The sequence below is a fragment of the Diabrotica undecimpunctata genome, chromosome 5 (assembly GCF_040954645.1).
Source record: "Diabrotica undecimpunctata isolate CICGRU chromosome 5, icDiaUnde3, whole genome shotgun sequence".
NCBI lineage: Eukaryota > Metazoa > Arthropoda > Insecta > Coleoptera > Chrysomelidae > Diabrotica > Diabrotica undecimpunctata.
In genome coordinates this window covers 110,145,066-110,171,382 of record NC_092807.1, presented here as the reverse complement: position 1 = coordinate 110,171,382, position 26,317 = coordinate 110,145,066, and the positions used below count along the sequence as shown (strand labels likewise).

The following is a 26,317-nucleotide window of genomic DNA, read 5'->3' as shown; positions in this document are numbered from 1 at the left end:
CAGTGTCGAAGTGCCGTTAGGAATTTAAAAGTTTGTTTTTAAAAATAGGGTTTTAAGTAGGTGGAATCGGCAGTGGAAGGATTTCAGTTCTAAACTTTCTTTTCATGGAAGTCCACTGTCAGAGAAGGTCACAAGTTATTATTACACGTCTACGACTTACACACTGTAGGTATAGTCATGCATATATCTTCTCAAATGGCGAACCTACAAAATGCGAGGTAAAGATCTCGGCAGTAATCTTGTCAAGGATATGGGGTATAGGGTTTTTTTTAGTTATTCCGTCAGAAAGAAAATACTCGAAACCAGGTTGATCACACTTTAACATTTTCCACTTATATTAAGAATTAATATTAAATCTAGATTTTTAGTCACTAAATAATTTAAAAATTATAAAAAGATATAGAAAAATACAAAATAAAACAATTTAATAGATAATTTCAAGCGCCAGCTACAAATTTACAAGGTACGTTTGGTACTGGTGCGGTATGCGTCTAGTTAATAATTAAAAACAAATATTTTGCAATCAAATAATTTAAAAAAAGACACATCAGAATCTTCAAAAATGATAATTTACTGAGTTTCAGAGCTTTGTAAATGACCGATTTCGCGTTTTTTTAAGTTTCGAACGATCGACAACGATCAACTTTGAGAAAAGTTACTACGGACCCTTTTTGTTTAGAATCACCCAAAAACCTTTGTGCCAGGCGAAAAAGAAGTTGGCGCTTCACTTAGCCAATCTTTAGCATTTTCTCGTCAAAATAAATTAAAATATGCAGCCAAGATGCTCTCTGTAACGTTTTTTATTGCCGAGATAAAGCTATGGCTATTCTATTTTTACCGTAAAGTGAGCATAATCATTTTTTCTCGGAACGGTTCAGCTATAAATTGTTTCTTGGCGTAAAACTTCGCCAATGAACTAGCAATCAGTTCCTTGCGGTGCGCTTTGTGGCCGATATCTCGGTTTTTTCAGCAGTGTGTTTTGCGTTAGTGGATGGTGGTGTAGTTTTCGGGGATTGCTTAATATACAAGTCAACAAAAATTAATCAGCGAAAAAATATGCCGCCAACATGGGCCCTTTACCCCATTTCCTTGTCGAGATGTAGCTATGGCTGTACTAGCTTTACCGTAAATTTAGCATAAAAATTGTTCCTTGAAAACCGTTGCAGTAATTCTGGGCATAAAACTTCGGCAATGAATTAGCAATCAATTCCTAGCAGTTCGCTATTTGGCCGATATCTCGGTTTTTCCAGGGGTGTGTTTTGCGCTAGTGGATAATGGCGTAGTTTTTGGGGATTGGTTAATATACCAATCAACAGAAATTAATTAGCAAAAAAAATGCCGCCAAGATGGGCACTGTATCCCTTATCCTTATCGAGCTATAGCTATGGCTATGCTATCTGTACCATAAAGTTAGCACAATCATTATTTCTCGGAAACGGTTGCAGAAATATTTTTTTTCTTTCCGTAATAAATTAGAAATAAATATTGTTGGTCTGAATTCGGTCTTATAATATGTATACGCTAGCTTTACAGCCATAACGTTTTCTCTAGAAGTATAACACATGCATGATCCTACCAAGATCGATGCAAAGTTATCGCAAAGATCGATGCATATTTTACTGATGTATTATTCTGTATTATTGATTTTATTAATTTAAAATCATATCAAGTTTAACGATAATCGACAGTTATTTCTAATTTTCTTTAGACATTATATCAAACACATAAAATAGTTACGACTATATCTAAAATAGCATCTGTAATTCCTGCATGTATAAATTAACTTAATGTGAGGTTAAGGATTCTTGCGGAGATAAGAATTTTGCGTGATATTCTAGTAATTTTTAGGAGTTAATTTATTATTTATATGCATAGTAAATTACTCTATATTGTAAACTTATCAGCCATTATGTAATTACTCCTATTAATCATCATTTCTTATGTGAAAAGATTTCAGTCAGATTTTCAGTTCCATATCCATCAAGTCAAATCGCAAAGTTCCGTGTAAACAATACCAACACGTAACAAAGTCATTATAATAAGTGATAAGAACTTCCTTGCATTTTTTATCAGTGAATATTCCCCTTAAAATAAATCACCCTAGTTCAACTCGCAATTAACATGCAAAAAATATGCGGACACACCTAGGTGCATGTTGCATATCGAAAATCTCATTAAACTCTGTACATGGTAGGAAAATGACTACAATTCGCTACGATTTAACAGCATAAGTGGAGTACTTAAGGGCAAGCACACACCGTTTGCTGGATATTTCTCTACCAACTTGGATAGTTTCTAGTCGGAGAAAAAGTTGTTTGATAAACGGCATGCTTTCGGTATTTCGAAGACTATGGCTTTGGTTTTAATACTGACAGTAGTAAAACAGAGTTTTTGTTGTTATCTACAGACTGTGCAAACGACTTTATTATTATTTCTCGCTATTTTATTATACACTTCTCATTATATGATGTGTCTTCCAAAAATGGAAGCACAATATTTGAACTAAACACATTCAAAATCTAACAAAAGAATTGAGGTTAAAATTATAACTGTTCACCTGTATAAACATCGGTGCAAAAAGGAGGTAGCCCCATATTTTTAAGATTTTTCTTTTTAAATCAATATACGTAAATTCAAAGGCGGTCTATAGATTGGTGCAAAAACGAGTAAAATATACTAAATATTCAGATGTCTCCTTATATCTAAACCATTTAAGATTTACCGATGATATCGTTATAATATCTGATAGAGTTAATAAAGCTACAAAAATGCTGGAAACGCTCTAGGAAGTATCAAAAACAATTATTGGCCTTAAAATAAACACCTCAAAGATAAAATTTATGACCAATCTTGTGGTCAGCAAGGAAATTCAGATTGAAAGCCATAGCATCGACTAAGTAATAGCTTACAAATATCTAGGCACGCGATTCGCTTAGGCCGAGATAATGAGACAATTGAATACAAAAGAGGATAGACAATTTTCTGTGCTTAATTTAAGTGCTGTTTCATCACTGGTACAAAGTAATTCTGAACATTGTACCCTCTTTATGACAGAGTAGAGGTTACACAAAGAACGGTACTAGGCTCGGGCTTCAGTCTGGTAGAGGTCTCTTGGTCGGGACTCTTATTACAGCTCAAATATAAAGAATCGGTTAGAGAAGTACTGAAGATAAAGGGACGAGAAGTTATAAGAGAAAGCGAAGAGATGTTAGAAGATAAAGAGAAGAGAAATATTTGGGCACCACCCTATTTTTAGAGGAACAGGGAAACCTTAAGACATATAGAATAAGATAACAAGAAAGGTAAGCTACAGTTAAGATAATCACACCAGAATAAAGTAAACCGTGAGAGAAAAGGTATTATGATTGTGCGGTACACACTTAATATTTCGACACATATACACTGATATACATTTATATGATAAATCAAATAGTAATATGAATCAATAACAATGCTTGAAAGAGATACACCATGCACAAAAATATAAATTTATATCCTAACAAAAAAATAAAAGGCAAATAGTTCGTCAGCAAAGTTATATTCAGGTAAGCAGTTAAAGTAAATGCATTATAACAATTTTTACTGAACAGTTAGCACGAGATAAGTTATTGCACAATTTATTATTGAATACAACAAAAAATATATTTTTTGAGAAATAATTACGAATAATTTAGTATTCTCAAGAATAGGAAAAAAAAAGTAAGGAATATTATAATTGTACCTACGTCAATATTCGTCAAATAAGTGATTTTCATGCCTTGAGAATACGTGAACATTTACTGAATTTTTGATCGTGATCACCTCAAATCTATGCATAAAATTTATCATGACTAATAACCTACACATAAAACAAATGGTTCGTAATTTATACGTACATATATATTATACTGTAGCTTTATACTGATAATTCGTTCGGTTGGAGTTAAACTAAACATCCATAAATAAGTAAGGTACACTGGACTGAAGTCGTAAATCAACTTCTATACGATTTAGGTAAAAATGTCGGTACTCACAATTGGATAATCTGCATTGTACTTAGCCGGCAGTCTGTAGGCATAGGTAATGACGTCTTTCATAAAACAGTCTCAATAATAAAGGCACTTGACGTGTTGTTTTTGCAACAGGTACATTAGGGACTTCTCAAGAGGCGTGGATAATTCAGGTACAAGTAACAAGTTACGATCTTCAATCCGCAATCTCTCAAATTTGATTTAGGCAGACGAAAAGGAAGAAAGAGAAGCAGCAGGTGATACAGGTAGCAGTACAGGTAGTAGTAAATAGTAGAGACGAAACGTAGAGACGAATGAACGGCAAACAGAAGTGACTTCGTTTCTTCGAATTGGAAGACGTCTGTTTGACAAAAGAGAAAATAGTTATTATAGGAAGCACTGTGTGAAGATATATAGATAAGGGTGAATTGAAAATACACTTACCGCCGTTTGATGGAGACAAACCGCTTGCCACAGGAACCAACTCGAATTCTGATCTTAGACAAGCGTGGGAGTATTGGCCGAAGAGTGCCACACAAAAATGATATGTAAATGGCAAGGCTAGTGTGGTCGTTTTTGTAATCTAACCACTCTCTCCCGACAGAAATTATAATTTCATCGAAAACCAACATCTCCGTTTTTCTTATAAGGTAGGCAAAATAAATATTGCTAAGAAAAGAAAAGATGAAGAAAAATCTTAAATCGGTATCAAATTATTAAAAATAAAAATAAATGTCTCAAAGGTGAAAGAAAAACTGACAAAAACTGTAAATTGAAATATTTTCAAAAAATTAAACGAAGTTTCTAAGCGAGACGGTCTGGCAATTTTTAATGATTAGAGTTCCACCATCTTTGTACATCTTGAATAATTTTTTTCTGGTTCATACTCAACTCTGGTTGTATTCCTGGGTACGGTCCGGTTAGCAGTAGGATTTCCGGTTTCGACCGGATTGGTCAGGTACCTGATCCGGTAGATCCCTAGTTAAAATCATACACCTAATGCTAATCCAGCTCTTTTAGATAGCTGAGCATTTGGGGCTTTTTTACTATAAGAATATCTTTGACATCAAGAAAATAAAATACTCAAATTATTTTCCTTTATAGCAATTATTCTAATGATGCTTATTCTTTTTACAGAGTATCTCACTGAACAACATATGCCCCACAAGCATTTTCAGATCGGTAAGTCTTTTTTTAAATACTTATATATATTTTTTTAAGTTTTTTTATAATACTAACGTTAATGCTAAAGTTTATAGAAAAACAGCATTTAACAATTTTGTTTATTTGAATGTATCTTCACAAAAAACGGATCCACAGTCGGGTACATACAAACTCCTACACTAAAAGGAGTATGAGACTTTGCCGTTTTGGAATTTGTTTTTACCCGGCTGTCTGAAGATGTAGGGAGTACAGAAATAACAGTCTATTACCAATTCAAGTTTATATTCATCAAAGTCGTAGCAAAACATATATAGAATTGGATTCGACATACTTCGTTAATTATTGACTGTGAAAGTATGTCGTATAACACTACGGAATAGTGTTGAAATGTCGGCACTACGATCTGTGGCTTAAACTGATACTACATTTATTTCAGAAGTTCGATATTTCGTTGATTATTTACTTTTTTTTAACTTCATCGGGAACTAACTACAAAATTAACTTACAATTAGATAAAAACATAACATTCACAATTTTATAACTTACGACGAAATGTGTCTATCGCATTTTAAATTTTTAAAATCAAATTATGTTAGAGCGACACATATTCTACGATGAACAAGTCGACACTGATTAGGCGATGGTCGTTAGGGCCAACGATTTTTTGTTGTCAAATTATATTATCCATCCAGGCTACTTTTAGTTTCCCAGAATTTTAAACTATTGCAGTTTATGTAGCTTAACTTGTAGTGTCTGTCTTATAAATAATTGATTTTTTATTTTTTTTATAGTTGTGTTCTATCTCCTGAGATTCTAACATCTGACAAATTAAATGTGTAACCTCTTGTGTGGAAATTGTGTGCTACTGCACAAGAATTTTTCTTTGTTTTGCAATCACTTTTGTGTTGCGGTATTCTTTGTTGTAACCACTGCGATGTTTGCCCAATATATTGCCCATTACATTCGAGACAATAAAGTTGGTAACTGAGATGATTCTGTTTTAAAAGCGGTGTCTAAGCAGTAGGTAAGCTTGGAGAATAAGCGATGATTGGATATGCAGTTATATTTAACTATTTTGATTTTGGAAATTCCACTCGGCAGATTGATTATTATGTTAGTTAATCTATTAACATAGGTTCTTTTTTTTGTTTAGGATCTCACAAGCTGATTTTTCAATAGATGTTCTAAAATTCTGTTTTAGGCGTTAGAGTGTCTGACTTTCACGCAGAAGGATCGATCCACAGCACCGGCGATCTATAATATATTTATTCTATTCGATCTAACATCTATAATTTATTTTCTCCTCTTCATTTTTTTTATGTGCTAGTAAGAATGTCGAAATATCCAAACCCACTTCTGGTCTGATTCTGAGCAACGCGGCCTCGTTCATTTTGTATGCCCCAAACACCGTTCACTGTTTGTTACGTTATAACCTTCCTTATCTACATTAGGCCCAAAATATCCTGCTATAATTCCAAAGCCTCACTGGAGGTATAACTTGGGACTATGATATTGGTAAAGACTTACTTAAAAAATATTTAAAGTTAATAAAATTTAGATCATTATAAATATTAAATTAACAAATATCTTAATATGCTCTTCATTTTATTAAAATCAATTGTATTTCTTTTAGCTACGTTTCAGCTTTGTTTTTTTAAGTGTTTTCTTTCAAAAGTTCAGTTTGGAGTCTACAACCGATTAAAACGTTTACAAAAGTCTGTAACCTACTTGAGAAAATGGAACGGTAAAGTCAAATCGTTTGAAACTTCCGTTTTCAATCACAGGGAGACTTGGAAACAAATAATCCTCCCAATCGTAGTATTTCTAGTAATATAACAATTCTCTTGAACTAAATTGGAGCTCGGCAATAAAGGAAACGCCAGGCAATATAAATACTTCGAAATATATTTATTTTTACAAAAAAGAATAATAGTAAATAAAACAATAGACACAAAAGGAATATAAAATTTTAATTGCATGTTTTAAATCTAAAAATAGACCAGACATACACCTGCGTTGTAAAGTAGAATTACCTTTACAGCGTGGTAAAGAAACAAACGCTCCAAAAACACGAAAGTTCACAAAACAATAACATTTAGTAATGAATAGAGATGGGATATGTTGTAACGGTTGCAATTGTTATATTGGAGAGAGTTTGTTTCTAACTACCTTGCACAATAGCGAACAAGCAGCTCCTACGTTTTATTACATTAATAATTTTTTATAACATAAGAGATACTAGTCACAGTTATATTCCTTGATTGTTCTAGACTAGTACCATTCTGTCTGGAGGAAAAATTAGCAGTCAGAAATTAATTGTTCAAACTCCCTCCAGACGTTCTTTACACCTGGAAACATTCCTAGGAATAGACTATATACCATAGTCCAGAAAATAAAAAATAAACTGAGTGATACGCGTAATTATTTACATATATCGTATCGTTTACCTATTGGTGTAACTTTTACCAAGAAGCGGGGATCTATCGGGGAAAGGATGCGTTTATGGTCAGTATATATTTAGTTTTCTCAGAGTTATAACATTGTGTGCTAGAAGTATACAGGTGCCTTTGTGTTAACGATATATTGCTTTTGTTAAATATTGTTTAATTCAATTAAAATGGAAGAAGCTAGAACTAGCAGGGAGCATATATATTTGCATGGGTTAGTCTGTTTTCTAGTTTGATGTTTACATTTTATTTATATTCTCTATTTTTATTGGAATCTTTAGAGTCCTTCTACATTAATCGTTCATCTTAAGAACAGCCCACATGCAGAATGGACATATGGTGAGTGAAAACGCAACCATTTCGAGAGGGATTAGACAGGGCTGTATTCTTTCGCCACTGCTTTTCAACCTGTACACGAAACAAATATTTCTAGAGGCACCGGAAGAGTACAACGAGGGCATCAAGATTAATGGCGTACCAATAAGTAATTTTCGATATGCAGATGATACTGTTATACTGGCCGATAACATCGAAGATTTACAGATGATGCTAAATAGAGTAAATACAACTGGCAACCAATTTGGACTGAAGATCAATAAAAAGAAAACTAAATTTATGGTGATCAGTAAAAAGAACATTCAACATATCGACCTGAATATTGAAGCCGAACGTATTGAAAGAGTACACCGATTTAAATATCTGGGATATACAGTAAATGATAAGTGGGACCCAGACGTAGAGATTAAGATCCGAATTGAAATAGCAAGATCCAAATTCATCAAAATGAGAAAGCTCTTAAGCAACCGCCACCTAAGCGTTAACCTCCGATGGCGCGCCACGAAATGCTACGTACTCTCTACGCTACTTTACGGGAGTTGAAGGGTGGACGTTAACAGCAGCAACTATAAATAAGTTAGCGGCTCTAGAAATGTGGCTGTATCGACGCATATTGAAAATACCTTGGACAGACAGAGTGACCAACACAGAGGTATTAAGACAAATGGGTAAAGAGGTGGAATTGTTAACAACTGTTAAAAGGAGGAAAGCGTCATACCTGGGCCATGTGTTCCGTAATGATAAGTACAGTCTGCTACAGCTTATCGTGGAAGGCAAGATTGAAGGTAGAAGAGGTTTGGGCAGAAAGAAGAAATCCTGGCTGAGAAACTTGAGAGAATGGTTTCAAATACCAGAAGCTGCGAACATAATACATGCGGCACAAAACAGAGAAACCTATCGTTCGATGGTCGCCAAACTTCGGTAGAAGACGGCACATAAAGAAGATCTTAAGAACCTATTTTTTGTGTATATGTCCCTTAAATTACTTTCGACCCAGTTGTTGGTGTCTTGAGTCTACAATAACATGATTTATCATATTTACTGTAAGTCCTTACAGGACCTGATTTACATGTGTCTTCGTGTATATCTTTTCGAGCGAAGTTAAAATTATACAATATATTAAAAAAAAACTACTATGAAAAAAAGAAGACGTTTTTGAAATCAGAGCTTCAAAAATAGTTAAAATTCGTTATTTCTCAGCCAGAAAATTTTCCATTTTATTGGGCTGTGATATCAGCCTGTCCTGTTTCACACCATGCAAGTTAACCGTTTACTTTGTATTCCAGTTTTTCCTCTCTTCCTGGCGGACTTTTCAGTTTTTTATTGATGCTTATAAAATGAAAGTTGTAACGTTATAAACGTCACATCTTTATTAATTTATATTTTAATAATTATTTCATTTTAATTTCTTTATTAATTTATTAATTTCTTTATCTTCAGTTTAATTTTTACTATTTTTTTATTTATAAAAATAGTTGGCGCCCTCTGTTTTTCTCTTCTTCCTCTGTCTTTATTTTTTTCTGTAGTGGGATTATTTTTTGCCTCTTTTTGAAATTTATAAAAGAAGGCAAAAATTATTATAACTCATTTTTATGGTCTACAAATTCTCTTGGGGTAAGTACTTTCATTGTAATATTTATTCTATAATTCTGACCACAATTCCAATATTTGTAACCTTACTTTCTTTCGAAAGTACTTTTTTTTCTGATATATGCATTAGGACTCTTTAACAGAATTTAACTAAGTAGTAACATTCATATTTCATTTTATCCTTGCCATACGCTATTTGTTTAAGTGTAATTTTGTAAGATGGCAAGGAAGTTAAACCTTTCTTTTTGATGTGTTTCTAATGCAGTTGTTCGGACGTTTCGGACAGATAGTTTATTGGACGTATCAAAACTTTATTGGTTTACTGGACAGTTTATTTTTATTGGACATTTCATTGGTTTATTGGATTTATTGGCTTTATATCAACCACCTTATTTGGAGTTCAATAATTGGTCAGGACATACAGCCACGTGTGACTGCAGCTCTCCAGAAGCCACAAATTCTAATTGGACGACCCAACAGCTAGAACACACAAGCAGCCCATCGAAGCAATAAGTAACACTTACTAACTGTTAAGCTTTGGCAGGGTTAATTATTGTTTTTTTATTCATTTAAATAAATATGTTTGGTTAAAATTTGTCTTATTTGCTATTAACTGAGAACTCAGGTTCAATCCCTAGTTTAAGACAAGACGAACTCACCCTTGAGATACTGAGCTAGGCAAGGTATAGACGATAAGCTCCCATGGTTGATTGAGGTATTATTTTTACAATAGTATTTCAATTCTCTTTGGTAGTCTTATCGTTACAAAGTAGTTTCAGCAATCTTTAATTTAGCTGCTAATTCAGCTGTCGATTCATCCGTTGTGTCTTTATTTTGCTGTGTAAACACATTTCGACATAATGTCAGGACATTTATTAATTCCACTATTAAATAACTAAGTCGTTTATTTTGACACTCAATAGAATTTTTCTCAGAAATAATAATTGCCTTTCGTTCTGTTTACTGCCGAATACGTAAGATCAATTACGGGTAGGATTGTATTTGTAACAATATGATTAATAAAAACTTGATAAGCGGAAATATAATATTCTATTGTTACAATGTAAAGTGACCAGCAAAGAAACATATTTTTTACGCGTCGAAATGATCGAATTCACAATTACAGAGATGGCGTATTAAGCACAAAAACGTACTTTAGTACAAACATTGGCTCCGATCACAACCAAGAGATAAACACAGAATAACTGTCTTCTAACTAATTGACCAGAAATGTGTAATAAAAAGAAGTAACACACAAAATTTAAATAGTAAAAGACAACCTAGACGTATAAATAAGAACAAGAAGAGAATGTTAGGAGCACCGTTACTGAGATGAAGATTTGCGACCGCAGCCTTATTGTAACAACCAGACTCATATTTGTTAAAAACTGATACTCTGTCTTATATTGTGTTAACTAGAGATTGGACTATGAAAGTCGGTACAATGAACCACTTTGAGGCTTTTGAAATGTGGATATATCGCTATATGCTTAGAATATCCTGGGTGGATCACTTCACCAATGAGAAGAAGGGTAGACAATAGATTAACTGTTGGCATTAATCAAGATGTGAAAGACCGCATACGTAAGACATATTGACATTGTTGCCTAACTTCACTAATCAAGGCCCACTTAAAGACGAATATTATATAATATTATGTTTGAATCTGGCAACAGTACTTCAGATAATAAAAAATTTCCTGCAATTACTAGATAAAATATTTATTTATGAAACTTCTTCTTTAGGTGCCGTCTTCTTAGCGAACGTTGGCGATGACCTCTGCAAAGCCTTCCCTATTTTGGGCTTTCCTTATTAAACTTTGAAAGTCTAATCCTGTCCAATCTTTGATGTTGCGCAGCCAAGTCATTTGTCGTCTACCGGCGCCGCGTCTGCCTTCTATTTTCCCTTCTATACTAAGCTGAAGGAAGTTATACCTGTCGTGTCTAAATATGTGTCCAAGATAAGACGTTTTACGCTTCTTGATAATTTCTGTGAGTTTACGTTCTCTTTTCGTACGCCTTAAAACTTCTTCATTTCTAACGCGGTCGGTCCATGGAATTTTCAGCATACAACGAAATACACACATTTCAAAGCTCTCTAAACGTCGCAACGAGCTGACTGTTAACGTCCAAGCTTCCACGCCGTGTAATAGTACACTATATACATAACACTTTATCATGCGGTATCGTAGGGATAAATCAAGATTCCGGGTAGTGAGTAACTGTCGCATCTTTAAGAAGTTGTTTCTTGCCTGTTCTATTCTACATTTAACCTCTTGTTCTTGGTCTAAGGTTTCATGTATCCAACACCCTAGATAAACTTGTTCACTTGTTCAACTAGATTGTTGTTGACTAGTATGTTTATAACTGGTGTGTGTTTTTTTTTAAATTACCATTGTTTTGGTTTTTTTACATTCACCTTAAGGCCGTATAGTTCTTATTCTCGCACTACTTTGGTTAACAGAATTTGTAGTTCTTCTTCACTGCCAGCAATCAGTACTGTATCATCGGCATACCTGATATTGTTCACGATTTTTCCATTGACTTTTATTCCTTCTTGTGCTTCATCTAGAGCATGTGCAAAGATGTCCTCTGAGTACAAGTTGAATAATAATGGTGATAGTATACAACCTTGTCTAACTCCTTTTTGGATGTTTATGGTTTCAGTATCACCCAATTCAGTTCTGACAGAGGCGTTTTGGTTCCAGTAGAGTTCACGTATTGTATTAATGTCGTTTGGATCCAGATTCTTTTTTTGCAAGCATTCTATTTATTCTTATTGTGGAACGGTAACTACAAAGTAAACTCTGAACGATTCTGAATTAATTCCGGGTAACAAATCGAAACATTAAAAGAAATTATTTGCACCAGTTTTAAAGTATAATTACTTTCACCGCGTGCTAAGAAAATAAACACGAAATACCACAGCACAATATCGATTAGTAGGAGCGGCATATAAGTGTTGGTTTCTTCCCTTCTTTAATATAGAGTTTATTGGGCAATTGTGTTTTCTTTATTGTTTTCCCGGAACAACCTTAAGTTATGTAATATTTCTCGCATTCTTTATTATGTACTTATTATTTTATTTCTGACCAAGTAACTGTTTAATTCAAAGAGGTATACTCTTTGCTAACGTTCTGCATATAAAACACATATGTTTTATTATATATAGTTTTGGATAACTCAAAATAAAATAACTATTGAATCTAGCCACGTTAATAACATGCTTAAGAATTATATAACTGTAAATTATGAAAATGAATATTAAACTCACCAGGCTTCCGGGTTGAACCGCGTCGATTATCACTGCGTCAAGCTTTCGACATCCTCTCTGAGGGCTTCGGGTGTCTCAGTCTCCTAGTCGACAGACACTATTACACTGGTCACTAATCACTACACTACTGCTACTGGAGACAGAGGACGGTTCATTTATACCGTCAATGATGACGTGGTTTAGGTGGGGGTTGCCGCGAAGATTTTTGGCGGCTTAATATTGTTTAGAAAGTAGAGCGGATGATATTTTCTTTATGCTTGGTCTCCATGTCGAAGGTAACCGGCTCTTTTATTGAAATAACTTCATATAATTCCGTAAATTGGATTATAGAAGCGAATGGGGGCTATGGGAGCTACGATTTGTGTGGTCTATATAAGATCGGTGGTAGTTTGCACAAGGAATTTCATAAAATGTGTTCATTGTGAATGTTGTCTTTGATTGATCGAACAAGAGGTGAAAGTTTTTGTTGGGGATATTGTATTGTCCTTATTCCTCTTAATTTAAGAATTTTGTCGGTTTTGGCAGTGACACTTTTGATGTAATAAGGCTTCCGTATGAAGAGGCTCTGAGTCTTTGGATTGATATTGACTGGAAGATGGATGTCTGTGGATGCTCGTATTGATGTGATTTTCGCGTTAACCATTTTGAATGAGGGCTTGTTTTAAAGTAGAGCTGAGCTTGCATAATTGCAAATACGTCTTGATCTGAAGAAAAGGGCATTAACTAACAACTGAATTAATTTGTGAAGGTGGATGAGAGTGGCATGCATAACGATTGTTATGGATTGGTTTTCGGTAAGCAGAATGATGAAAACCGTGGGATTGGTTTTTCTTTATGATAACGTCCTCTATGTCCCATTGTCAACTGCCTTACACAACCATTGGCCAAGTACTTCGAACTCAGCGCTCTAGGCTGACCCTAACTCTCATCGATTATAATTCATGGAGATTATTACCTTTTTTTAAAAGATTTACATTGGAAAATTATTGTGCAAAAACTATTTAATCGATTTTATTGAAATTTTGTATGATGGTTTAACCTATTAAAAAGACTCGCGTAGTACGATGTGCCTATGTATAATATAATTATAATAAATAAAATCACAAAAACAAGCTTTTTTTAACTCTTTTTTTGTGAATTAGTATTTTTCAATAATAATAATAATTTTTAAAATTTGCATTCATATTTATCTTATGTACAATTTGCTTTTCGCAATCGCCAAACTTTTGTTCCCTTTGAAAAGTGTTCTACAATCAATAATTAAGAAAATGTGGTATGAAATTCCTAAGGTATATGAGAAAAAAACGAGGAAAAAATACGGAATTTTTTTAATGTATTGTTTAATAAAAAGTTAAGTGTACTTTTGAGGACTTACGCATGCATTACTTGGAAACGATTTATGCAAAAAACTACTTTTAATAATATACCTCCCACCCAAATATGCTCATTTTACAGCAGATACCGTCTGGTCTGTTATGTATGTAGTTAGCACTGAAATAAAATTTTTCAAAAACTTATTATGTAGTAAATATACAACTATCTTATACCTTTGAACAAATCTAATACTAAATGTTTTCCAAAGATGTAGGTTAAAGCAATTGTTTGTAATCCAACATCCACTTGTGTCGGCCATATATCTCCGTTTACGTATTGTATGTTAGTGTGTCCATGTCCACCTCTACGAAAGAAACTCGGTCGCGCTGATATGGGAAACTTGAGATAAGACACGAATATTAACAATAATAGTCGAATGTTGTCGCCTAAAGGCATGTCGCGGTGATCTTATTTATTTAACGACCCTTTTTACGTGACGCTTGAGTGGAGAAAGGATAACGTGGAATTGCATTTCCCTGCTAAAATTATGCTAATATCATGTTCATACCGGCACTTTTCTATGCTGTATGTCGAGTTAAAGGCGACTTCCAGGCTATATGTGATACGATGTTATGATGTATACTTGAACGGTTTTATTTGTACGGGTTATGCGAGATAGAGGTCCATTATGTTTAAGCAATTCATCTTTAACCACTTACATTTCTAGGCACATTATCAGGGCGCAAAATATATCCAGATTTTATGCAATTTCTTGAAAAGTTTTATGTAACGTTTTAGCTTTTATGCAACTTTAATACATATTATTAAAATCAAAAAGGTTTATTTCGAAAGAAAGTGATTATATTCGCTTAAAAATAAAATTGACAGTGTATATACTTGTTTGTTTACTTCAGCCAATGGCTTGTTGTACACCTTCGATTTATTCATGATCTACACTGGGGTGCAAAATTAACCGGACACGATTGTCATGATTTTTCTTAAAAACTGGCATTTAAAAGAGTTTAAGATGTTCCCAATTAAGTATTTAATAATAGACACAATTTAAAAGTCAAATTGATTACAACTCAAGAATGTTACACAAAAAAAACAAAAAACAATTCAAAAAATTTGAAAATCTGCAAATAAACAAGAATTATTTTTTATTTTAATATAAACAATTTTTATGGAAAACGATATTTAGTAGAGTGTATGACCTCCACAAGCCCTAATTACGGCTCTCATTCGATCAGGCATACTTTATATTAAGGTAGCAAAGTCTGCTTGAGGGATTTGCCCCCATTCGTCACGAACTGCTTGCTCCAAATCATTCATGGTTTAAAACTCACCATAGTTACGTCGAATACGTCATCCCAGAATATCCCATGCATGCTCTATTGGATTTAAGTCTGCACTCCTTGGCGGCCATGGTAATAAACGTATTCCAACTTCAATCCAAGTAATCCCGTGTTATCCTTGCGATGTGCGGACGAGCATTATCTTGCATTAGACGAAAGTTGTCTCCAATAAATGGGGCAAATGGCACTACATGATCTTCCAAACATTGCTGAATATACCGTTGAGCGTTCAAACTGTCTCCTTGAACTGCAACAAGTTCTGTATGCGCCTCTAGGGAAATGCCTGCCCACACCATTATACCACCTCCACCAAATTGAACTCTCGGAGGAAAACAACATTGTTGATAACATTCACCAGCTCTTATCCATATCCTATGCCGCCCCATCCGATGAGTATCTGCTAAATCTTGATTCGTCCGTGAAAAGCACAGCAATCCAATCGTCAAAACTCCAACTAAGATGTTAGCGAGCGAAGTGTAAACGTTACCTCCGATGATCTGTTGTTAATAGAGTCCCGTAACAGGTATTCTGGACCTTAATCCATTCAAGCGTCTTCGAACGGTATCACAACAGCAACAACAACAACATCAACAAAAAACAAAAACATCTGAGTGTCCGGTTAATTTGGCACCCCAGTGTATATTCATATACAGGCGTCTCTTTATTAGCGTATATCCGTCATAGTATATTTGCCATGTGCTTGTCCAAGTTTCTGGATCCAGGCTTTTCCATTGTAGACAGTGCCTTTTAGCGCTCCCAAGGTCGGTTTTGGCCTGTAGTATTTTGCAGCTGATCTTCGAGCAAGTTCTTCAACTCTCTCGTTGCCGTGTATTCTCTGATGACGTGGCGCCCATCCCAGTGTGAAACTATTGTGTACCACCAGTCCGTCAATTGTTTTCGGCATTTCCACACAAGCCTAAAAACGAATTTATTGACCCAAGAGTATCCATAGCTGCTTCACTATCTGTGTAAAGGGAAGGTGCTAAACTGACACTGTACTTGAGGAAAGTGCTCTAGCTAAACTAAAGTAAAATATAATATAAATAAAAGCGAAAATTATAAGCAATTAGAAAAAATTGTCCTTAGTTCAGTTTTTAGAATTATAATTTAGTTGACTGTTGCATAAGACTCGTTTGTTTATTCACCTAATTCTTATACTTTAGTTTATATTTTAGACATACGTGTTAAATAGTACTTTTAGCTTATGCTGGACACTTGTGTGCAAGCCGTCTGTGTTTTTGACTTTAGAGTATAGTTTAGCGCCTCTTGTCGTGCCCCTGTTGAGTCAACAGTAGGTTCATCGCTGATCGTAACTGTTTTATAACAACTTAAGAACGATTGGATCGATTCAGCTGAGTTTGATTTTGAAATATTTGTAGAAGTTCAAGGAAGCTTTAAAAGGTAGGAAAATATGAAAAATTTATAATCTGAGAAGTAGAGAATATGAAGTAGTTTAACTTAATATTTCATTATTACTACCTTGGTAGCGTTTGGAATCCTCGAAACACTAGTATTGTAAGCAAAAAGATGCTAGTATTTTATAATTTTGAATCATATCAAAAGCAGTCCCTAATAAGCATGACATCAACATTTTTATGTAAAAGTGCATCTAAAGCGTGAGACAAGCTGTTACCATTAATACTAATTATTTTCTTACTTCTTTATAATTAAGACCGAACGATATTCATTCCTGTACAACTGGTTTGCGAAAATAAAAAGCACAGGTCACTGCTTCGTAGTAGAGGATCGTCAACATAGTTTCGCATTCACAATCTTCACTGGCATCTTTATGTACCTTACACGGTGTCTCACTCCTCGCAGTTTTGCTTTTATCAGACGATAGACTATTAGTGAGAATGTGTAATCTTGGAGCTTTGGCTTGTAAGATTATTTTGCAACATAACTACCATTAAGAGATTCACGGACACATAGGATATTTTTTTTCAATTTAATAAATTAGGCTAACATTAGTTTGAGATCGTAAAATGAATCTTCTAACGTTTTTTTATTGCATTAGCAGATCATAAATTTAACCGCGAGGAACTAATTAGATACCACGAGGAAGATATTAATATTAAAATGATTTAATTTGTGTTACCAAGGTTGATATCTTAAACTGCCCGCTATTTTGTTTTACACTGACCGGCAAAAAACCTGTCAATCTGAAATGTTTTAAAAAAGCACTAAATATCCAATTATTCGTCTTAACCTCGGACACTTTCTCTCGTTAAGCCTTCATTACCTCTTTCCATTTTAATGTTTTGAAAACATTTCCGACGTCAAACGAACAGTAGGATCACCAACCTCTAGTTAACCAGGCGCAACTTCCGAAATACTTCCATCACCGCATCCACCCTGCTCCTGTTCTTTCTGAAACCGTACTGCCTTGACTCTTTAATGACTCTCTCGAAGCAGGTCGATTCTTGTCTTCCTCTTTTGGGAGTACCACGAGCCTCGAGATGTTCCAATTTGCCGGAAATCGCAAATCGCGAGTTTTCAGCAGTGCAATCATGTATTCCAAAAGCCTCGTCGGCTTCAGACTGCCAATGCGTTTCACCGCTGCTGGTGGTATCCCATCGAGTCCCGGAGCCTCTCATGTCTTTGGGGCACTCAACGCTTCGTTGAGTTCGTCGGTGGAAAAGGTACAGCTCGTAGCCTGCATACCTAAAGAATTGTACATCGTGTTTTTACTTTTATAGGTGCCCTTTCCAACGAAGCTTTGTGTCTAGAGTCATGTCAAAGTATTTTGTAATTTAATTCAAACGACAGCTACAATGATAATTAAATGCTAGTTTTCTTATATGTAGCCTATTTAAATTACCATAGGTGCCTGTCAAATACGACTAAACTTTTTTAATTATTTGTATGTATGCACGTGAACCATAAATTAAAGAAAAAATAAATCTTTGTAATTAATAAAACATTGCTGTAGAAATTGCTATGCATCCGCCTCTGTCCAGCAACAGTGCAATACACTTTCTTCTCCTCTTTTTAAGTTCGTTTAGTTCGCATTCGCAGTTGTCAATAAAAAAGAAAAATTGTATGGATATGGAAGCAGGCAGGCAGCAGCAAATGTTGGTCGCAACCAAACTTCCTTCTCTCAATTGTTTCATGCTGAATGAATCCGCCGACTCGATTTGAATAAGAACAATGAATTTGCGGAACGAACCCGACGACTCCCTACAACGATTCAAATATCGCACACGAAAGCCATTTATCCGATAATCCAGAAGGTATATCGCCACATAAGCTCGGGTTACAGGGTGAATACTTTTTTTTTCATACACTGGAAAAAAGATTTCTAAATTAATGTTTTTGTTTGTAAAAGTATAAAAAGTTTCCGTCAATAGTGACTAATTACTACAATTATTACAAGGAAGTTCAGTATACAAAATAAACAATCGCATTGTTTGTATTAGCAGGTTCACTGTGTTTTATGTTATCGCTAAGTTCATTATATCTTTCCTGTCTTAATTTAACACTGATGTGCTTTTGTCACGTGGTTAAAACCACAAACTCTATTTTTTACAAACACAATATTTTACATTGCAATTGATAGAGCTTTGTCTGATTTCCACCAATTGTTGGGGGAAAGCTTATTAAATTCCTTTCCCCAGCGTGTACAGTACCAAATATTTTAAGACCGTGGACTGTTGAGTTTCCTTCGATATATGTAAGCGGACTTCACGGCGATGATTCCTTATGTATTTGGTTTGATAGGGTTGTACTTAGAGAAAAATAAAGCGTAATCAATCGATACTACACATTTAATAACTAGAGAATATTTACAAAATCACTATTACTAATTAAAGAGTTTGCTTTAACACATTGTTCATTGTTATACCGGCGTTTTTGGGGAGAACATAGCGGAAACTAAGGCACTTTTCACTGCATTTTTGTGGCGAAGAGATGACTTAGGTACCGGAGAGTACCGCACACATAGCCGCACGTACAACTAGTCACTTGAGAACAGAAAATCACATCTGCGATAGTTTTTGGCTTAAACCAAATCTTATTTTGAGGCAAGAAGTACAGTCTGTCACATAAGATTCGAGCCAATATTTGTGAAAACGAAAAATAAATTAATTTTAATATAACTTGTTTTTACAACAGCAATGCTATCAGAATAACAGTTTTGTCATTAATATTTAATTTCTTTTTTTAAAATAGTCATTTGTTCTAGCTATTATATACTATTTAGAATCCAAGTTTCTTTTTTATGTGGTAATATGGAATAAATATAAGTTTTAAAGAAACAATATCGAACATCCAGTAATAGTGTGAGTTTTTCTACTTGGAGAGAGTCTGATTTATATTCGCGCTCTTATTTGAACCTCATAATTAAGACAGGCTGTCATTTAGTAGACAAGGTACTGAATATATCAAATGTGTACCATAAAACAATTAATAGAGGATAATATGCATAAAGATAATAAGAAGGTTTACAATAATTGTATTTCTAACGAATATTTTTCTTTTCTTCTATGAAGAAATTTCTTCACTAATGAAGGTTAGCTATAACTAGGCTTTATACGTCCCGGTTTAACCGGGATTGTCCCGGTTTTAGACATCGGTCCCGGAGTCCCGGCCGGTTTGTCATTTTGTCCCGGTTTGACAAAACTGTCGTAATTTTGAATTTTTGTTAAGGGATTTCACACGAATGATTTTTTTCCTCCTGGATTTATATTTACTGATAATAAATAAGATTATTCACGTTCGTATTATATAAGCAATTCTAATAATGATGACTGATGATCACATCTGATTGATAAGATATTTTAATAGGGTTCCCACAGAAGACGTGCTTAATTCTCGAAATCATCAAAATGACCAATTCAGCAATTCACCGTATCACATTTCTTAAACACATTATTTCAGTGAGTCGTTAACGAATATAAACACTAAAAAAATCAAGAATTGATGAATTAAAAAAAACAGATCTCAGTTTACCCTAATCATTTGCAGTGCGATTACATTTCGTTTTTTTTGTGAACGGTGGTAAAATACGAAAACACTTTGTGTTTTATTTAATTGCTGTGTTTGATTTAAAATGCCGAAAAGAAATTGCAAATTCACAAGCGAACTTGAAAAAGATTATCCTTTTATAAAAAAGCTTTGTAGTGACAATAGCAGGGTGAAATGCCAGCAATGGTTTTCAGAATTTTCAATTGCACACGGTGGGCGAGCAGATATTAAAGATCACTTAAAGTGTGCAAAACACAAGATGGTGTAACGGCGATTGCAAGTACTTCTTTTATCAAAAATTTTTTAAAAAATGATGATCCCATTCAAAACGATTTAATTATTGCAGCTAAAGAGGCCACATTCGCTTATCACACGGCAGTGCATGAAATAAGCTTCAAAACATCTGATTGTACGTCGAAATTTATTTCAAAATTTGTTTAATCAAAATTTGGGGTTGCGAGAACCAAATGTGAAGCGATCATTTTAAATGTGTTGGCACCTTTGTCTTTGTCAGAGTTACACACCGACTTACAGAAAGGCTTTTTTCGTAGGTGTTACTAACGACACCTCAAATAAAAAGCACATCAAACTGGCACCGATTATTGTTAGATACTGTTTACCATTAGAAGGTGTACATGTGAAACTATTGAATTTTGAGTCCGTTCAGGGTGAGACATCGGAAATATTGACTCAAAATATAATTTCAACATTACGTCGTCATGACATTACAAAAAAAGTAGCTGCATTTTGTGGCGACAATTGTAATACAAATTTTGGAGGTGTGCATAGAAGAGGACAAAATAATGTTTACAGAAGACTTAAACAAGAACTCAGTGTAGATATTGTAGGAATTGGATGTGGCGCACATCTTGTACACAATGCACTTCAAAATGCTGTGATCGAAATTGAAGCACTAGTTGTCAAAATATATAAACATTTTCATATCTACACAGTTCGAGTAACTCAGTTGAAGGAATTCTGTGAAGGTGTAGATGTGGAATATAAAAACCTAATCCAACATGGAAGTACCAGATTTCTTTCTCTTTTGCCGGCAATTGAGAAAATTCTAAATATATTCGAAGGGCTAAAAGCATATTTCCTTTCCCAAGATAAGTGTCCATGTGCAATGCGAGATTTTTTAAAAAGTGAAACGGGTGAGTTATATTTTTGGTTTGTGCATGGACAAAAACAATTTTAACAAGACTGTACTACTCATGGAAAAAAGTGAAGCAAGTGCGACTGACATTATTTTGGAATTAAGAAGATTGAAATCTAATCTTCCATAACGCATGGACAGCAATTTTGTACCACAAAAAGCGAAACAATTATTATTAAAAAATCTTGGTAGTAGCCAGGATATTGATAAATTTCAAACAGAAATAACTGATTTTTACCGACGATGCATTTCATACATTGAATTGTGGGAAGACAGTTTCGGAGGAGCCGACATTTTCGAATGCATTGGACTGAATCACGTATTGAAATGGGACAAAATTGAAGGATCTGATGAAATTATAAACAAAATAAACGGTTCGGACGATCGACAAAATATTAATCTTTTTGACGAGCTATCACTTACGAAAGCTTTTATAGCATTAAAGAATGATGAATGGAATTCCACGACGATAAAAATTTGATTATTTTACTATTTGACTAATTTTACAACTAAATTCTCTTTCGAAAACCACCTAGCTGCACTTTTGGTTTTAACAGATTTTGTAGTTATCTCACATATAGTTAACATCTTTTAGATTTTACATAAATCTCCATACTATTTTAAAGATCATATATATATCGATGCCGAAATCGAAAGAATAGTTTCGATGCCGAAAACTCTCTCCAAAATGGTACTCAGAAGAGAGCGATTGGACTTTTGGGAGTCCTTTTTAATAATTATTCCCTATGGCGTTAACAACCACCAACTCTTTTAATTATACTCCGTAACCAGCAAATTTTTTACATTAAATAAATTTCTGTGCACTTTGTCTGTACACTGAAGTTCTTTCTTAAAGTTGTGTATTCTTGTACATTTCAGATTTAGCTTCTCCTATATTTATAGCTGAGCATGACAAAACGCGTCCTATGTGTTTTTACTATTTCTGGTTTTGAGTTAGTAATTGTATTATTTAATTAAATAATGTACCTACGGTTGTAGTATATTTCAATTTTAGTACAAATATTAAAGAACTGATATAATATACTAACACTGTTTGCTATCCTATAGGTTATCTCTCATACGTGTTTGTTGATTGTTTACCATGCTCGGAGATTACATCACGTATTTGTTCATTTCCATTTGTTTTAGAACTACATCCAATTTATTTCGTATTGGTAAAGCAAGAAAAAACAATTAACAGTACACAGAAATGCACTTATCTCATGTGGCGAAGGTCGCATTCTTCACATTGAAAAAAATAGTCGTTCCTTGAATCACAACTTAGTATTACTGATGAGAATGAAGTAATGACTGGAATAAAGAACAATAAATACATTTAGATATACAATCAGGATACAGCAATATATAAGTAAAAGTAAAAGGTATTTTGTAGCGTGTATGTGATAGAACAGTGACTAACACAATGTATTTGTAATTTTATATATAAATATCAAAGGATAAATTGTGTCATACTGTTCCAAAAGCAAAACTTGTAATCGTAATAAGTAAACCTATTATTATAAACAAATATGTTAGAACTAGAGAACGGACCTATACTCACTAACATTTTCCAAAATAAGTGCATATATATGCACACGTTTTTGCAAATGTATGCATAGTTTTATTTGGATATATAATATTTTTTTAACACATTACAAAGATCACTACCGAACTACGCGGATGTTCCCGACGAACAATACTTTTCAAAAGTTCAAAAGTCTTTTTCAAAAGTCACTGCTGAATTTATTTTTTAAATAAATCAATTATACTCACACCGGACACCAACTACAGTGTTTTTAAATAAAACGAGCGGTTCGAATTTATATAAATATATTTATTTATAAGTTTATAATTCGATAGTACCTTAACAACTCCTAGAAGGTAGGCTTATATATAAAAGTCACTATGTACTAGAACATTCTATTAGATATTAATTTATATTTAGAACATGATCTTTATACATCTATCGATGTTATTGGTGCATACTTCAGGGTACTAATTACCTCACGATCTAAATTAACAATGACATTGAAATTACCATTTAAAATTGTTGCCATTTCTATTTGCAGTAAATAACCGTATTTTTTTTTAAATATATACATCGTTACATTTTTTTACAATTAAAAATATTTTCTTTTTTCTTGACTATTACAGATATTTGTTTTTTATTTCCATAATTACTCGACATTCAGATTGATCATAATTGAAAATGGAAGATGGAAAACTGCAAAAAATATATTTGATCAAACTACTTTATAAGATGCCGCAATAAGTGCGGCATCTTATAAAGTAGCAGTGTCTAGTGAGAACTCCGGTGAGTACCCTTTCGCTGAGCGAGCAGAAGGTTATAATTAACTTTTTGCTTGTCTTTGGTCTGGAATGTTTTCACAGTAGTCTACACTAAGTTGACTTTTCCATTTTCGGCATTCCCCTTACGCGGGTTTTTGGCGCACCGTAGATAAAAGGAATATTAACTCCTTTTTTAACATGCAATGTCATTTATCATCATCATTGATGCTACAGCCCTATAGTAGAACCTCGACTTTACCAAGTCTATTTCTCTAGTCAGCCCTATCCATTGTCAACTGGTGCAGTTTTATGCTGCTATTTTTCTAGCATCATCACCTACACCATCCTCTCTAAGTCTTGGCCCCTACTTCTTCGTCTACTTCCCACTGGCTGTGACATAACGATTTGTTTAGGAGGGTTGTTCTGCTGTAATCTTGCTAGATGCCTTGCCCATCATAGTCTTCCTATTTTTATGAGAGATATTACGATGAGAGATTATTATGAGAGATTTTTACCAAGAGATATGTTTTTTTTACTTGTGGTATATCTCATAGTTATACCTCCTCCTCCAAATACCGTTTTCACAGATGGCACCGAATATTCCTCTCAGGACTAGTAATCTCATTACTAATTTCTTTATGTCCTGGTCCCCACACCAAAGTTACTTTGTTGTGACCTACCAGTTGCTTAAGGGACTGCTTTCAATTCCAAGCTGCTACCGACTCCTTGTAGACCTTTAAATCTTCAGTGAAGGTCACCTGGCTGAGGCAAAAAATATTTCTGCTAAATCGATATGTTTTTACAGGCACTTAACCATTGTTAAGCTTTCTGTTGCAATTATTCCAACTTTATTACTACCTTGTGTTGCGTTGGTTCGAGTTAAGAAATGAATAAAAGATACATTTGTTAAACCATTGTTGTTCTCGCGGCATTGTTAATAAAGATTCTCAGTACATTTTAATTTAAATTTTACTTTATTACTGTGAAAATAAGTTCAGGAAATTACCTTATAACTAGCTTTGTTGAACCAGTTCTAAAATAAAATAATGATTCTTTTTAATGGTAGTTATCGATTCTTACACAACTAAAGTATTTTTTGTCAAGAACTTCTCTGCAAAAGTTATAAAATATTCACTGATAACGAGTAAGATATTTATCTAGAGATACGTCGTTTCTGTCAAGAAGCAGAATTGCCAATTAATGAAAGAAAATATTAATAATCGGCAGCAATCTAGTGTCAGTGTCTATTTAAGAATCCAGTGGAACACTTGTACTGTCCCAGAATTCATTATATAATAATATATTGTGTGGGAGTTTTGCATTGAAAACTGTTTGATATATACTCTACTTGTTTAGGATTGTTAAATTTTTATCAATTTTATTTATATATAGGTGAAATGTGCCTATGATGGACCCCTTAAGGAAAAAGCTCCATAATAATTTTAATTATTTACTTAACAGGTTTTAAATATGACCAGATAACGTCTTGTTATTTGTATAATATGCAATGGTTCAAATTTTGATAAAAATTAATATGACAAAAGTTATTCATAGTTTACTAAAATCCTGTTAAGGATTTATCATGAGCATATATGCGCTGATGGACCCGTTGCATTTTGTATAAGTAAATACCAAATTACTTTATTAAACCAAAAGATATTCTAAACAATAGATAATATTACAAATAGGTATTTTTAAGAAAAAAGTTACATGCACAATTCACACACAAATTGTTTACGTCCAGAATTTAGATCTGCACATTTATTGTGACACCAATTCTTACACACTTGACAACGAATCCATTTTTCTTTGGATCGTGAATGCGAAAATAGTTCGTTACAGTAAATGCAAGCTGCATCGTCCGAGTCGTCTTCTTCAAAAGAAGATTCACAATTGTCTTCAGAACTGTTTGTAGTTGAAATATGAACTTGCCTTTTCACTTTTCTTGTGTCTTGTTTTCTTTTTTTTTTTGCTTCTTTTATATCATCAATTTCTGGCGTTGAATTTAAATATCCTGTTTTATCCCGTTTTCTACCCCTTTTCTGAGTTACTTCAGATACTCCAGCTAAAGGAGGAGGACAAGTATCTTCGACCAATATGTTTAGGATTGACGATGATGTTGATTTCTGATCAGTGATTTTTGATAAACCTTCAATCGAAGAAACATTTTGATTCCGATGTTCCGGTAGTGAGTTCTCGTCAGAACATCCTGGTAGTGGGTTTTGTTCATAATTTTCTCTATCTGTTGTTATAGACGGCAAAAATTGCCAATTCTCGAAGACATCTGGATTGAACGGTTCTATTCCGGTCTTTTTAAATGCATTTATTGCATTTGATGGATGAGCACTTTTTAAATATGCTCTATTAAAGATACTGGCTACTTTAAATTGGGTAACTGTTTTACCTGGATTCTGTCGCAGCCATAATTGAATTTCTTGG

General features: G+C 33.9%; 1 protein-coding gene across 1 annotated transcript in view; it reads left to right on the top strand.

The window, feature by feature from the left end:
• The window catches only part of LOC140441678 (uncharacterized), a 349,982-nt gene that overhangs the window by 120,497 nt on the left and 203,168 nt on the right, over positions 1–26,317 (top strand). The window contains exon 2 of the mRNA XM_072532549.1: positions 5,127–5,171. Within this exon, the coding sequence (XP_072388650.1) occupies positions 5,127–5,171 (45 nt within the window). The remainder of the gene's footprint in view (positions 1–5,126; positions 5,172–26,317) is intronic.